The sequence below is a fragment of the Pan paniscus genome, chromosome 18, assembly GCF_029289425.2.
Source record: "Pan paniscus chromosome 18, NHGRI_mPanPan1-v2.0_pri, whole genome shotgun sequence".
NCBI lineage: Eukaryota > Metazoa > Chordata > Mammalia > Primates > Hominidae > Pan > Pan paniscus.
In genome coordinates, this window is record NC_073267.2 from 26,521,199 (window position 1) to 26,535,976 (window position 14,778).

Genomic DNA, 14,778 nt, shown 5'->3' on the forward strand with positions numbered 1-14,778 from the left:
TCCAATGAGCAACTTCGCAGGCTGAGCGGGCAGGAGAATTGCTCAATGAGCGACTCGGAAGAGGAGCCAATAAGCGGAGAGGTTGCTGTGGTAGCCGGCGTGGGCGGCGTCACTGAGCCGCGCCAGCTGAGCCAGGTAGGGCCCTACCCTCTTCTGTTGCTTTCTCCCTGTGGCTCGCGCCGTCCCCCGCCGCCCGTCGACCCCGCTTCCATGTCCCTGGCGGACACAGCTCCCAGGAACCTCCACGCCCATGGCCACTAGGCAGAGGGAATCCTCTATCACCTCCTGCTGTTCCACCTCGAGCTGCGACGCAGACGACGAGGGCGTGCGCGGCACCTGCGAAGATGCTTCCCTGTGCAAGAGGTGCTTGTCGGGCGCGGGGTTCGGGGCCGGCATGTGGGGCGCGGGCCTAGGTGGGAGGCGGGCCTGCATCTGAAGAATACGCTCAAGGCTGGCAGGGATGCAGCCCCCGCCTCGCACGACCCTCGCTTCCCACCTGTGAAGTGCACGGAGCAGGGCTTCATTTATTTAACGAATCGTTTCTGAGCTTTTGCTGTGAGCCAGGCAGGGGGCCAGCCTGGGTATCGTCGATGGGAGCAGGCCCCTGAGCCAGACAGACGAGGCCTTGGGCTTCTTGGAGCTAAACGCTGCTGGAAAGACAGACATGAAGCAAATAGTAGCTCCAGCCTCGATGGGTTACGAGGATGAGAGGTGTAGGTTCTCTCTCTTTTGTAGGTTGCATTCTTTAGGGGGTTGGTGTGATCCCTGTTGTGCACCTGAAACTCAGGATGACGAGGGGAAATAACCCGCCCAGAGCCAAGTAATATCTCTTTGCAGAGCCAGTACCGCACTAAGTCTCCACTGTTAAGGGTGTGGTGGTGGGGATGGGGGTGTAGCCAGCAGAGGTACATGTCAGAGAAAGAGAAAACTTGAGGCTTGAATGTCCACCATTTATTCTTTCATTCAACAAAATTTTTTGAGACCTTACTTTGTGCCAGGCCTTTACTTTGCAGTGGTTAGTAGGAATTCGATGGTGGAAATACACCAAGAACAAGACAGACATGGTGTCAGACATACTGGAACTCACAGCTTTGTTGGAAAAGAGAGACAGGAAGCAAATAATTACCTATGAAATATATAATTATGATTTTTTTTTGTTGAGTGCTGACAAATGCAGCAGTGCCATTAGAGTTTGTAATTTTGTCAGTGATGTTTAAGGTGAGAAGAGTTTGGGCGCGGTGGTTCACGCCTGTAATCCCAGCACTTTGGGAGGCCGAGGTGGGCAGATCACGAGGTCAGGAGTTCGAGACCATCCTGGCCAACATGGTGAAACCCCATCTCTACTAAAAATACAAATATTAGCTGGGTGTGGTGGCGGGCGCCTGTAATCCCAGCTACTCGGGAGGCTGAGGCCGGAGAATCATTTGAACCCGGGAGGCAGAGGTTGCAGTGAGCCAAGATCACGCTATTGCACTCCAACCTGGATGAGAGTGCGAGACTATGTCTCAAAAAAAAAAAAAAAAAAAAAAAGTGAGAAGAAAAGGCTTGAAAAATAGGAAAGTTGTAGGAGAGTGTTCAGAGGAGTGTGAACTGTTAGAGGAACTCAAAAAATGCTTTAAAGGTGGGAGAAGGAGGCTGAGGCCACGTAGTGATTGTAGAGTGGGGAAAACCAGTGTGTTGGATTAAACCTTGCACTTTTTATAGGTTCTTGGGGACTAAACTTTCAGAGCATGGATTCTGGAGCTAGACTCTGTCAAACTGAGCGTTGCCACTTACTGGCAGTATAAAGTCGGGGAAATTACTAAACTTTTCTGTGGCTCAGTTTCCTGATCTGTAAAATGGGGAGTATAATAATGCGTCATAGGTGGGTGTGGACAAATATGATATTTAATATTAGTAGAGCACTTGGAGCAGTGTCTGGCATGTAGTCCATGTAAGTGGTGATTGATTAAATTAATAAATACACAAGTATTAAAGTCTTAGAGAGAGTCCCTTATGAAATTTGTGAATTTGAGTGGATTATACTCAGCTTTTTCTTCTGTGGCTTTCAGTTGCTATTGGCCACAGCTGTCTTGGCTCCTGGTAACTTCCACCTGCCGGGTTCAAGTGATTCTCCTGCCTCAACCTCCCAAGTAGCTGGGATCACAGGCACACACCACCATGCCCAGCTAATTTTTGCATTTTTAGTGGAGACAGGGCTTCACCACGTTGGCCAGGCTAGTTTCGAACTCCTGAACTCAAGTGATCCGCTCGCCTTGGTCTCCCAAAGTGCTGGGATTACAGGCATGAGCCACCCCACCCAGCCTAGTCTTTTCATTTTTAAAACAGTGATAATAAAGGTAACCTTTATGGGTGTCAGGATTAAATGAGATTATCGATGCAGAGGATCTGACACAAAGTGAAGCCCTCAGTAAATTATTATTGCTAGTTTTGATTTCCCTCCAGGCTGAATATTGTTTAGTTAAAGTTGCTGAATGTGCAGTAGCTATGAGTTAGGGTGGTTCCTGCTGCCCTAAGTGAGTTATAGCTATAAAGTAAAAAGCCAGTCAGCCTTCTGGGTACCTGTAAATCTTTTACTTCTGTTTAGTTTGCTTCTTCCTTCGGTATAGAGTCCTTCTGCGGATAAGGAGGATGTTATCTGTCTCAGAGGATTGCTGTGCAGGTGAAATGTGGAGTGCTTGCAGCAGTGCTTGGCATACTGGAGGTGTTCAGAATTGGTAGTTAACGGTCATCACCACCCCCCTCATTGTCATCAAATCATTATCATCATTGTGATCCTGGACTTGTGGTATCAGAAGTTTTCTGGTTGGATATATTAGGTTTACACTAATTCCATTTGACTCAATAGGTATCAATTGAGCACTTTTCATGGTAGCCCACTCTCCTTCCCTTCTCTGCTCTCCTTATGATGTCCATCATGCTATGCCACTGAGTCTGTTCTCCCCTCTTTTGTTTACCTGTGACCCAACCATCCCACCAACCCCTCACTATGTCCTCTGCAGTTACCACCTGATAATCAACATCAGCTTCTATTTTGTTAGCCTCTCCTTAGCCATTCCCTCCCTCCCTTTGCCTTCACCCTGACCTTTCCCCAGGGATATCCTGTTCTTGAAGCCCTCTCCCGTGGCTCCTCCTCCTTCTCATGCCCTGTGTATCTCAGGATCAGGGATTTGAGCTTTGTGTCCTCCTGTGTGTGTCCCCCGTCTCATTCCATGGAGATCCTTCCTGCCCAACTGGAGCCCTCCTGATTGCTGTTGTTCAGCTCTCCTGATCATTCACCTCATTCATGGAAGACTGGGGTGCCTGGCCCAGAGTGTCCTCTACCTCAGTTCATGACTTCACCTTAGGTGACCTCAGCATCCACATGGAGCCTATGCACGAGGCACTCACTTTCTTGAACACCTGGTCTGCAGTGATCACCTCTTCCTATCTGATTCTGTCACCCATTCCCACTGTGACACCCTCTGCTTTTATCCTGATGCTGCACTGCCTCACAGATGAGAGTGCAACACTCTCCAGCTCTGACCCCTTTTTTCCAAGTTGCTTGACCAGTTATTTTCTATTTCCCATGCTGTGCCCATTTCTTCTTAGCACCTCAGTGGTTCTCTCTGTCTTTTAGATGTTCCCTCTGCTGTTACCTCTTAATTGATTACTTAGAGTTCATCCTTCATCCCTCGGTAATTCTGTTGACAGTGCATTTATCTTCCTTGCCCTTTGGTCTTAGTAGACCCAACATGCTGGTTTAACCAAACTATCCATTTTTGCCTTGAATACAGGTGCTAGAAATCACACAGTAGGGTGGCTTGGTGCCGCTACGATCATGTCAGCCAACCTCAACTGTGCCCTTAACAGAACCTGACTATCCTAGTTTGTTTCTCAGATCAACTCACTCTCCCTTTCTCCGGATACTTAATTCAGACATTTTCCCCTTTCTTCAGACTTCTGATTTACCCCACTCCTTTTTCATTCTCAAGATAATATCAGCTATTGCTCAACATGGAAAATGGGAACCCTTAGAATGAAACTCCCTTAACCTCCCGCAAGAAACTTTGTTTGTTTTGTTTTGAGAGGGAGTTTGGCTGTTGTTGCCCAGGCTGGAGTGCAGTGGCGCGATGTTGGTTCACTGCAACCTCTCCCTCCCGGGTTCAAGCGATTCTCCTGCCTCAGCCTCCCGAGTAGCTGGGACTACAGGCGCCTGCCACCACACCTGGCTAATTTTTGTATTTTTAGTAGAGAAGGGGTTTCACCATGTTGGTCAGGCTGGTCTCGAATGCCTGACCTCAGGTGATCCACCTGCCTCAGCCCCTCAAAGTGCTGGGATTACAGGCATGAGCCACCACGCCCAGCCTTCCCCCAAGAAATGTAATCATCCTTTTTCACTTTTACAGTTGTGAATTCCTCCAATAAAGACCACCAGAAACACACCTGTAGTTAAGCAAGCTGGGTTTATTACTTGTTGCAAGGAGGGAAGACTCACACCATGAGGAGCTGTGGGGCACATCAGTAAGAGAGTGTTAGACCTTTAGGATCTGGGCTTTGGCTGGGTGATTTGGGGGAGGGTCAAGGGATTTTCTCTGTGTTGAGTACTGAAAGGAGGTGGGAAAATTCTATCCAGTAGCTGTGTCTTTTCTAGAAGGAGATTTGGCTGGAGTAAGGCTAAAGCTGTAACATGTAAAGAAGCCACAGTCACTTCTATCAGCTGGGAGAAAGAGATGTCTGGTATTCCGTGGGTGGCACAGTGACCTTGCTTTTTTCTCTGCTTAGACAAAATGATGAGGTGGTCTCGTTTCATCTCCTGTCATCAGTGGTGCAGAGTGCCCTTGTGTGGGTGGTCTGCACGATTGTTTATGTCCAACAGGAGAACAACATGGCCTTCCTATGGGTGCCAGCCAGCTTCCAACAACATTAGGGCCTGGCCCACAGCACCAGACCAGGTCCTGGAGGTCAGTGCCGCTCTTCTCTTTTCCACAGTGGAGGAGGTGTTAAAGAGAGAAACTGGTAATCCTAGCACCTGGAGAAGCCAAGCGGATCACTTGAGCTCAGGAGTTCAAGACCAGCCTGGGCAACATGGGGAAACCTCCTCTCCACAAAAACAAAAAAAACCAAAAAAAAACAAAAAATTAACCGGTGTCGCGGTGCATGCCAGTAGTCCCATCTACTTTGGGGCTGGTGTGGGAGATCACTTGAGCCCAGGAGGTCGAGGCTGCAGTGAGCTGAGATTATGCCACTGCACTGCAGCCTGAGTGACAAAATGAGATCCTGTCTCAGAAAACAAAAAAAAGAGATAAACCAGAAACTGGGGTTTGCCAGGCAGAAGACAGTAGCAGGAGCAGAGGCATGGAGACTGGAGTAGAGTGGTGTATTAGGTGAACTTGACAGAGAGTAGGGAGTGGGTAGCAGGTTAGAATTTAGAAAGCTGCTCAGGCAGTGAATCGTGGAAGGTCCCAAGGAGTATGGGTTTTATCCTAAGGGATTTTGAGTGCAGAACTGATATGATCTTGGTTTGTGTTTTAGAAAAATTCCTAGCAGCTATGTGGGAGAAGGGTTGGTGACAAAAGGGACATCTTCCTCTCTTTTCCACAACCATAGCCCTTGCTTGGCTCTCCTGACTCACCTAATCTGTTGCAGTGCACTCTTACCTGCTGGCCAGGGTGATTGTCAGGATCGCAAATCTTATTCTGTCACTCACCTAAAAACCTTTTGATTCCCCATCAGCTGCAAGGTAAACATCTGCACTTTGTTGCGTGACATACATACTGTACCTTTTCATGATCTGCTCACTCTAGCCTGATAGGCCGCCGGCTGGACATCTCCACTTGGATGTCCCAGTATTACCTCCAGTTCACTATTTCCAAAACTGCTTCATATCAGCTCCTCGTGTTCTCCCTGCCATTCCCAACCTGCAACTCAGTGAATGGTGCCATGGTTTATTCCGTTCACAAGTTAAGGCCGGGTGCGGTGGCTCACACCTGTAATCCCAGCACTTTCGGAGCCGAGATGGGTGGATCACCTGAGGTCAGAAGTTTGAGACCAACCTAGCCAACATGGTGAAACCCCATCTCTACTAAAAATACAAAAATTAGCTGGGCGTGGTGGTGTGCGCCTGTAATCTCAGCTATTGGGAGGCTGAGGCGGGAGAATCGCTTGAACTGGGCTAAGTAAGGAAAGGAATCAACTTTAACTTTTATCTGCTAAGTATTTAGGGGATGAGGGAATTATTTGGCTAAGTAAGGAAAGGAATCAACTTTCCTTAACCTCTGTTTCTGCCGTCTGTGATCTGAACTATGGTACTAGTCTCCCAAATGGGCTCTCCCGATCTCTGTTACCTCCCCCAAATCTGTATCTCACACTGAAGCCAGAGGTTTGTAAAAGGCCCATTTGATCTTGTCACTCCCTAGCTTAATGGCCTCCTGTTGCCATTAGAAAAAGACCAGCATTTCTTACGTGGGCTATAGGGCCCAGCCTGCTCTGTGTACTTCCCCAGCCTCACTTCATACCACACTTCCCTCCCCCGTCACCGCCATCCTTTCAGTTCATCTAATATGCCCCATTTCTTCCATCCTCGGGGCCCTGGAGCATGCCATTCCCTCTGCCTGGAACGCTTCCTCCACCCTCCCTTGCCTGCTTAGTTCCACATTATCTCCTAGGTTAGTGCATTCACTCCACATTCTTTGTTGAGCGCCTGCTTCGGTTATGGAGGTGCTGTCCTAGACCCTGCCAATGCAGAAGTGAGCCAAACACAGGATGCAGCTCTTACGGAGCATTGGTTCCTGGAGTGGGGGTGGGTAGGGAATAGCCAGGAAACAAATCAGCACAATATGTGTCGTGTGAGACGGTGGGAGATGCAGTGGGTGTGTTGGAAGGAGTTGTCATCTGAGATGGGGTGGCTAGGGAAGGCCTCACTGAGGTCAGTGCAGAGGAAAGGCTTGCAGGGGGCAGGGAGTGAACCCTCTGGGTGTCTGGGGAAGCAATGTCCAGCAGAGAGAAGCAGGAGAGTAGAAAGGTCCTGAGGCAGGAGCCGGCCTGACCTGTTCCAGGAGCACCAAGACTAGGGTGAGGGATGGGGATGAGTGCAGGATAGATCTCGGAGAGCATGGGTGCAGGAGGCGGGGGCAGATGCTGCAGGTCACTCGAGGGAGGCTCTTGTAAGGACCCGACTTTTCCTGTCAGTGGGATGGGAGCTGTTGGAGCATTTGGAACTGAAGAGTGAGGTGCTCTCACTTGGTTTTAATAGCATTGCTTCAGCCTCTGTTAGGAGCAGACTGCAGGGGCAAGGACGGAGGCAGGATCAGTTAGTCGGCTGTCGGGGTGTCCCCTGTGAGACAGGCTGGTGCTTGGATCAGGATAGTGGTGATGGAGGTGCTGAGAATGTATCAGATTCTGGGTGCATTTTGAAGGTGGAGTTGATAGAATGTTCTGGCAGAGTGGATGTGGGGCAAGACTGAGGGGCCCAAGATGACTCCAAGGTTTTTGGCTTAGCTCAAATGTGGCTCACTCCAAGAGGCCTCTCTGACACTCACAGACAAGATCTAGCTTCTGTTAAATGTTCTCGTAACACCCTGTTCATCTTCTTGGTGGTCATCGGCCCAGTTGTAATTTAGAAAGTGCCTAGTGTTCATCTCTGCCACTGGAATAGACGCGATACTAAGCACAGACCATTCCTACCTTTGCGCCACATGAGCTGTATTTGTCAGCTTGGCCACAGTGACGGGAACTGAGCGCACATGTTCAAGATTGTATTTCCTGATGAGGTCTTAACATTCTGGTTTTCTATTTTACTGACTTTTAGTGGTCTATGTGTTCTAGAAAGCAGACCGGGGCTTATAAGGCTGAAATTTCATTGTGAAAATTATAGAACTTAATCTCATTTTCAGCTGCATGGAAAAATGGTCTCCCCTTTAGCAGGTCACAAGGTCTCTCCACAAAGCCAAGTTTTTCCTCACGGCTTAGCCCAGGGCCTTTCCGGCATCCTGATGACATCTTCTTAGCTATGCCCCAGAGAGTAAGGTCGAGATTGTGATCTGAAATATTTTCAAGGCAGGTGCTGCTTTCCATCCCCAGAGAAGACATGCCACTTCAGAGCTAGAACATTCTGTTAAACATAAATTAGCTGTAAAACTTGTCTATCAGGCCAGGCACGGTGGCTCATGCCTGTAATCCCAGCACTTTGGGAGGCTGAGGCAAGCAGATCATGAGGTCAGGAGATGGAGACCATCCTGGCTAACACGGTGAAATCCTGTCTCTACTAAAAATACAAAAAACTAGCTGGGTGTGACTGCGGGCGCCTGTAATCCCAGCTACTTGGGAGGCTGAGGCAGGAGAATCACTTGAACCCAGGAGGCGGAGGTTGCAGTGAGCCAAGATCACACCACTGCACTCCAGCCTGGGTGACAGAGCGAGACTCTGTCTGAAAAAAATATTTAAAAAAAAAACCAAAAAACCTTGTCCATCAATAAAGTGAAATTTTATGGTTTTTTTTTTTTTTTTTTTCCTGAGATGGAGGTTCGCTCTTGTTGCCCAGGCTGGAGTGCAATGGTGCGATCTCAGGTCACTGCAACCTCCGCCTCCCGGGTTCAAGTGATTCTCCTTCCTCAGCCTCCCGAGTAGCTGGGATTACAGGCATGCGCCACCACGCCCAGCTAATTTAAATTTTACGGTTTTTGATTTCTTTTTTTTTTCTTTTTCTTTTTTTTTTTTTTGAGACAGAGTCTCGCTCTGTCACCCAGGCTGGAGTACAGTGGTGTGATCTCGGCTCACTGCAGCATCTACCTCCCAGGTTCAAGCGATTCTCATGCCTCAGCCTCCCAAGTAGCTGGAATTACAATTACAGGCATGTGCCACCACACGCGGCTAATTTTTGTATTTTAGTAGAGACGGGGTTTCACCATGTAGCCAGGCTGTTCTCGAACTCCTGACCTCATGTGATCTGCTTGCCTTGGCCTCCCAAAGTGCTTGGATTACAGGCGTGAGACACCGCACCTGGCCTTGTTTTTTTGTTTTTTTTTTTGAGATGAGGTCTTACTCTGTGGCCCAGGGTGGAGGGCAGTGGTATATTCACAGCTTACTGCAGCGTTTACCTCCCCGGGCTCAGGTGATCCTCCCACCTCAGTGTCCCGAGTAGCTGGGACTGTAGGAGTGCATCACCAGACCTGGCTGATTTTTGTATTTTTTTTTTTTTTTTTTAGAGACGGGGTTTTGCCGTGTTGCCTAGACTGGTCTCAAACTCCTGGGCCTCAAGCAATCCTCCCACCTTGGCCTCCCAAAGTGCTAGGATTATAGGCATGAGCCAACACACCTGGCCTTGTTTTCATTTTTTTAAGGAGCAGATTAAATTTTGGGATGTGTTTGCCAAAGTTGATGATTTTTACATCAAGAATGTCAATTTTGGCCAGGCGTGGTGGCTCACGCCTGTAATCCCAGCACTTTGGGAGGCCGAGGCAGGTGGATCACGAGGTCAGGAGATTGAGACCATCCTGGCCAACATGGTGAAACCCCGTCTCTACTAAAAATACGAAAATTAGTTGGGGGTGGTGGTGGGAGCCTGTAATCCCAGCTGCTTGGGAGGCTGAGTCAGGAGAATTGCTTGAACCTGGGAGTCGGAGGTTGCAGTGAGCCGAGATCATGCCACTGCACTCCAGCCTGGTGACAGAGTGAGACTCCATCTCAAAAGAAAAAGAAAAAGATATCAATTTCAAATTATTTTTTTCTCTTAAAAGGTTAATTTTTTAATCACAGAAGAGTGAGTTCTTTTTTCTCCCCTTAATGGCTGTATTAGTTTGTTCTCATACTGCTATGAAGAAATACCTGAGACTGGGTAATTTATAAAGGAAAAAGGTTTAATTGACTCAGTTCCCATTGCTGGAGAGGCCTCAGGAAACTTAGTCATGGCGGAAGACAAAGGAGAAGCAGGTACCTTCTTCAGAGGGTGGCAGGGTGGAGTGAGTGCTAGGAGGGGAAATGCCAGTCGCTTGTAAAACCATCAGATCTCATGACATGAGAACAGCATGGGGGAAACAGCCCCCATGATCCAATTACCTCCACTTGGTCCTGCTTTTGACATGTAGGGATTATGGGGATTACAATTCAAGGTGAGATTTTGGGTGAGGACACAGCCAAACCATATCAGTGGCATAGTAGGAGCATATTGTCCATGTCATTTCACAGAGATCTGCCTCATTGTTTTTAATGGCTGCACAGTGTTCTGCAGTTCGTACTTTGGCCACTCTTCTGTTGTTCATCATTTAGGTGGCTCTGGTTTTTGCTCTGAAAATAGTGTTGTGATCAGCATTTTTGCACATGTGTGTGAATTTTCTTGTGAAATAGATTCCCAGGGAGAAGTTTCTGCAAAATGCTTCTTGAAAGAGGTTATATCAGTTGTACCTACCCATGGTGAATGCAATGCTAATTATTCAATAGTCTGTCTCTTTCCTTGTTTACCAGCTGCTGGGTAGAAAATAGGCTGTCTCTTTAATTTCTATCCTATAATCACTCATGAGGCTGAGCATTTAAAATCTGCTCATTGTCACTGATATTTCTTATGTGAATCCTCTCTCCTGATGATGATGATGATTATTGTTTGAGACAGTCTCACTCTGTCGCCCAGGCTGGAGAGCAGTGGCACAATCTTGGGTTACTGCAGCCTTGACCTCCCTGGTGGCTCAAGCGATCCTCCCACCTCACCCTCCCGAGTAGATGGAATCACAGGCATGCACTACCATGCCCGGCTGTGTTTTTTAATTTATTTTATTTTTTATTTTTTATAGAGATGGGGTCTTACTTTGTTGCCCAGGCTGGTCTTGAACTCCTGGGCTCAGGTGATCTGCCCTCCTTGACCTCCCAAAGTGTTGGGATTACAGGTGCGAGCCACTGCTTCCAGCCCTTGTTATTTCCTGTTGGACTGTTTGTCATGTCTTGTTTGGTTGTGTTTTTCTTGCTGATTTGTAAGAACTTTTTATTTCAGGCATAGTTATCCTGTGCCTCTTCTTTGCTTGCAGTATTTTCTGTCAAGCTGATGCTTGTCTCTTGGTTCAACTTGTACAGTACATTTCATAATTCAGAAATTGTAAATCTTTTTTTCTTTCTTTTGAGACAGGATCTTGCCATGTTGCCCAGGCTGGTCTCAAACTCCTGGGCTCAAGTGATCCTCCTGCCTCAGTCTCCTGTGTAGCTGGGATATAGGCACTTGCCACTGTGCCCAGCTTCAGAAGTTTTAAATCTTTGTGATGCAAAATCTGACAATCTTTACCTTTATAGGTTGGGAGTTTTGGGCAATGCTTAGGCTATTTCCAATTATTATAACGTATCTTTTATCATTTTTCTGGCTTTGGTTTTATGGTTGGCCTGTTCATCTGTCTTTTTTAGTGTTTGCAGTGTTAATTTTATTCCACATCATTAGCCATTTGTCCCCATACCAACTATTTAATGGTCTGTATTTCCCCATTGATTTGAGACAACACTTGTATTATATATAACTTCTTTTTTTTTTTTTTTTTTTTTTTTTTTTTGTGACAGAGTCTTGCTCTGTTGCCCAGGCTAGAGTGCAGTGGTGCAATCTTGGCTCACTGCAACCTCCACCTCTCGGGTTCAAGCTATTATCCTGCCTTAGCCTCTTGAGAAGCTGGGATTACAGACATGCACCACCATGCCCAGCTAATTTCTGTATTTTTAGTAGAGATGGAGTTTCGCCATGTTGGCCAGGCTGGTCTCAAACTCCTGACCTCGGGTGATTCACCTGCCTCAGCCTCCCAAAGCGTTGGGATTACAGGCGTGAGCCACCACACTCAGCCTTATACGCTAAATTCTTATTTACACTTTAACATTGCAATGTGTGTTTCATGCTTGACTTCCCGTTAAATGGCTTTCTTTTTTTTTTTTTTTTTTTTGAGACGGAGTCTTGCTCTGTCACCCAGGCTGGAGTGCAGTGGCGCAATCTCGGCTCACCACAACCTCTGCCTCCTGGGTTCAAGCGATTCTCCTGCCTCAGCCTTTCTTGTAGCTGGGATTACAGGCATGAGCCACCATATGCGGCTAATTTTTTGTATTTTTAGTAGAGACGGAGTTTCACCATGTTGGCCAGGCTGGTCTCGAACTCCTGACCTCAGGTGATCCGCCCGCCTCGGCCTCCCAAAATGCTGGGATCACAAGCGTGAGCCACTACACCCGGCCTAATTTGCTTCCTTTCTTTCAAGTTGATAGCTCAAAATGTTGACTTCCAAAGGTTTTTAGTTGTAAATTGAGTCAGAGTTCCCACAACTTGTTTCGCAGGGGTAAGGATAGGTTTTTACCAGGGAATTACTGAGTATTCTTAGTCCATTTGAGTAGCTTTGCTCCAGGAGGGAAGAAGAAAAAGAAAGAATCCTAGGAAAGGACATCTGTCTCTCAAGAGTCCATTTCCTTTCATCAGGAAAGCAGTATCTTTTCAGGAAACTCTACACAGTAGACCTGTTATTATAAAACAGTAAAACGCTGAAAAAGTTTAAATTTTTAAACAACATGTTTTTCAGAATGTATCCTCATCTTTAAGCAACACATGACTTACGTGTACATGTATACAGACAAACACACACACAGCATTTAAGCACCTCAGGTGTTATGAGGGAAAAAACAAGTGTGTATGGGGAGCAGATTTAAATCCAGGTGAGTAAATTTGAACACCTACATTAAACCTTCAGTTCTCTATGTTTATAGAATTAAGTTCCACAGCTGATGTAACTGACTTCAGTCTGTAAAGCCAAGCCTGCCTTGTAGGATCTTATGAGGGTTCCTATTTGTGTGTATTCATATTTTGTCAAGCATTTGGAATAATGCCTGGCACATAGTAAGCACTTGGTGACTTGATTAAAGAAGTCAATGAGGCTCCAGGCTTGATCCTTATAGGCCGGGTGAGCAGGGAGGCCTGCAGGGTGCAGAGATAACAGTGTATTAACACTTTGGTGTCTGCTGTGGGCAGCCTTGCATGTGTATGTATTCTCTAACAAAATTGGGAACATCCTATACATACAATTTTGTGATTAGGTTTGTTCACCTGATACTATAACTCTGTGTTCAGTGTTCCTGCAGAGAAATCTTTGTGCCCATACTTGATTTTCTTAGGATTAAATCCTAGAAATGGGATTGTGTGGTCATTGTGTACGCATGTGTTTCAGGCCTTTTATACTTGTCATCGCAGTGCCTTGCAGTGTGATTGTGCCAGTTTAAGGTTCCGGCAGCTTGAGTGCCCTCTTCCCTATCCCTCTCCAAAGCCAAGCTAGATTAAATAATAGTTTTGTTGGGTCGGGCGCGGTGGCTCACACCTGTAATCCCAGCACTTTGGGAGGCTGAGGCGGGCGGGTCACGACATCAGGAGTTTGAGACCAGCTGCCCAAGGTGGTGAAACCCCGTCTCTACTAAAAATACAAAAATTAGCCAGGCGTGGTGGCGGGTGCTTGTAATCCCAGCTACTCGGGAGGCTGAGGCAGGAGAATTGCTTGAAACTGGAAGGCGGAGGTTGCAGTGAGCCGAGATCACGCCATTGCACTCCAGCCTGGACAACAAGAGCAAAACTCCATCTCTAATAATAATAATAATAATAATAATAGTTTTGTTGCCAATTTGTTCAGCAGTTGGTTCACTTACTTTCCAACTGATGTCCTATAAATCCTGAAACTTGCTGCTTGTCTCCCTTCAGAACTCCCATCAGCAGCGCCCGACAGCACTGTCCTCCTCACTGCCCAACACTGGGTGGCAAATCTTTTCATCTTGGCCACTCTGATAGGCTGGACAGTGAGATCCTTCTTCCTAGGGCGCATGGAAACCTGCTGCAGTCACCTGGGTTTGCGGAGTGGGAGGAGGAAAGTGTTAGGGGCACTAGGAGGTGGGAGCCGGTGGGAGTTGCTGGCTGGGTGTGTTTGCATTATGGACCCGTGCATCTCAGCACTCTGTACCACTGTGCACCACTGTGACCACGGACAGGGTGCTCCTGAGGTCAGTCCCAGATGCCCTCCAGACCCTGCGTCCTGAGCCTGCTTCTCCCTCTGGCCTCCTCCCCAGTTTCTTACTGTCCTCCGGCCTCCCTCCCTCCTCTCTGTACTGGAGGCTCAGGTGTGTTCCCCGAGTCTTTCTGCCTGCCCTTCCTTCTGTCTGGAATGCCTTTTGGACACCTGACTCTCCCGTTCTTCAGGGCTCGCCACGGCCATCCCCTTCTGAGAGAGGCCTCCCCCGTGACCTTCATCCTCTCTACGAGTCACTGCCTTCATTCCTCATCATCTTGTAATTATCTGCCTCTCCTTTCTCTCCTTGTTTACCACTGTACCCCCAGTGCCTAGCACTTGGCAGACACCCACATGTTCCTTGACTACACTAGTCGTATTGAACAGTGTAAAGAATCTGGAGGTGAGAGGATAGAACCTGCTCTTTATTATCCAAGAGTCCAGCAAGTTATGGCTTCCAGCGGGAGGCAAATTGATCAGGTTTTCAACAGAGCTGCTTAGCAGTGGGGCAAGTGCCTTCCTGGGGGAACTAGTAGTCAAGCAGTGACTTGATGTTGCTGCCTTGGTTCTTGCACTGGTTGTTAGGGTTGATGAGATCATTTCTAAGGTCCCTTCTGATCCTTAAAACTGTGGGATGAGTATTCTCATCTGTGGGTTGCTGGGCTACCAGTCTTGTTTCAACTGCAGATGTAGCTTTTACCACTAGATGACACTATATGATTTCTTTGAAATCAGTGTTTCCCAAACTGCCAACCACACAGAGGAAATACATTTTTCATTGCACTTACACCCTCAACACACACTTGAAACA

The 14,778-nt window shown here is 47.4% G+C and overlaps 1 protein-coding gene across 3 annotated transcripts in view; it reads left to right on the top strand.

Moving 5' to 3' along the window:
- The first annotated feature begins 40 nt into the window (after nucleotides 1-40).
- Nucleotides 41-14,778, top strand: part of LCMT1 (leucine carboxyl methyltransferase 1) — a 65,853-nt gene continuing 51,115 nt past the window's right edge. The window contains exon 1 of one of the 3 annotated variants that reach the window (XM_003813690.5): nucleotides 41-363. In XM_003813690.5, coding sequence (XP_003813738.2) covers nucleotides 251-363 — 113 coding nt within the window. In that variant the 5' untranslated portion in view covers nucleotides 41-250. The remainder of the gene's footprint in view (nucleotides 364-14,778) is intronic. The other 2 variants (XM_008966262.5, XM_003813691.5) reach the window with 2 other exon arrangements.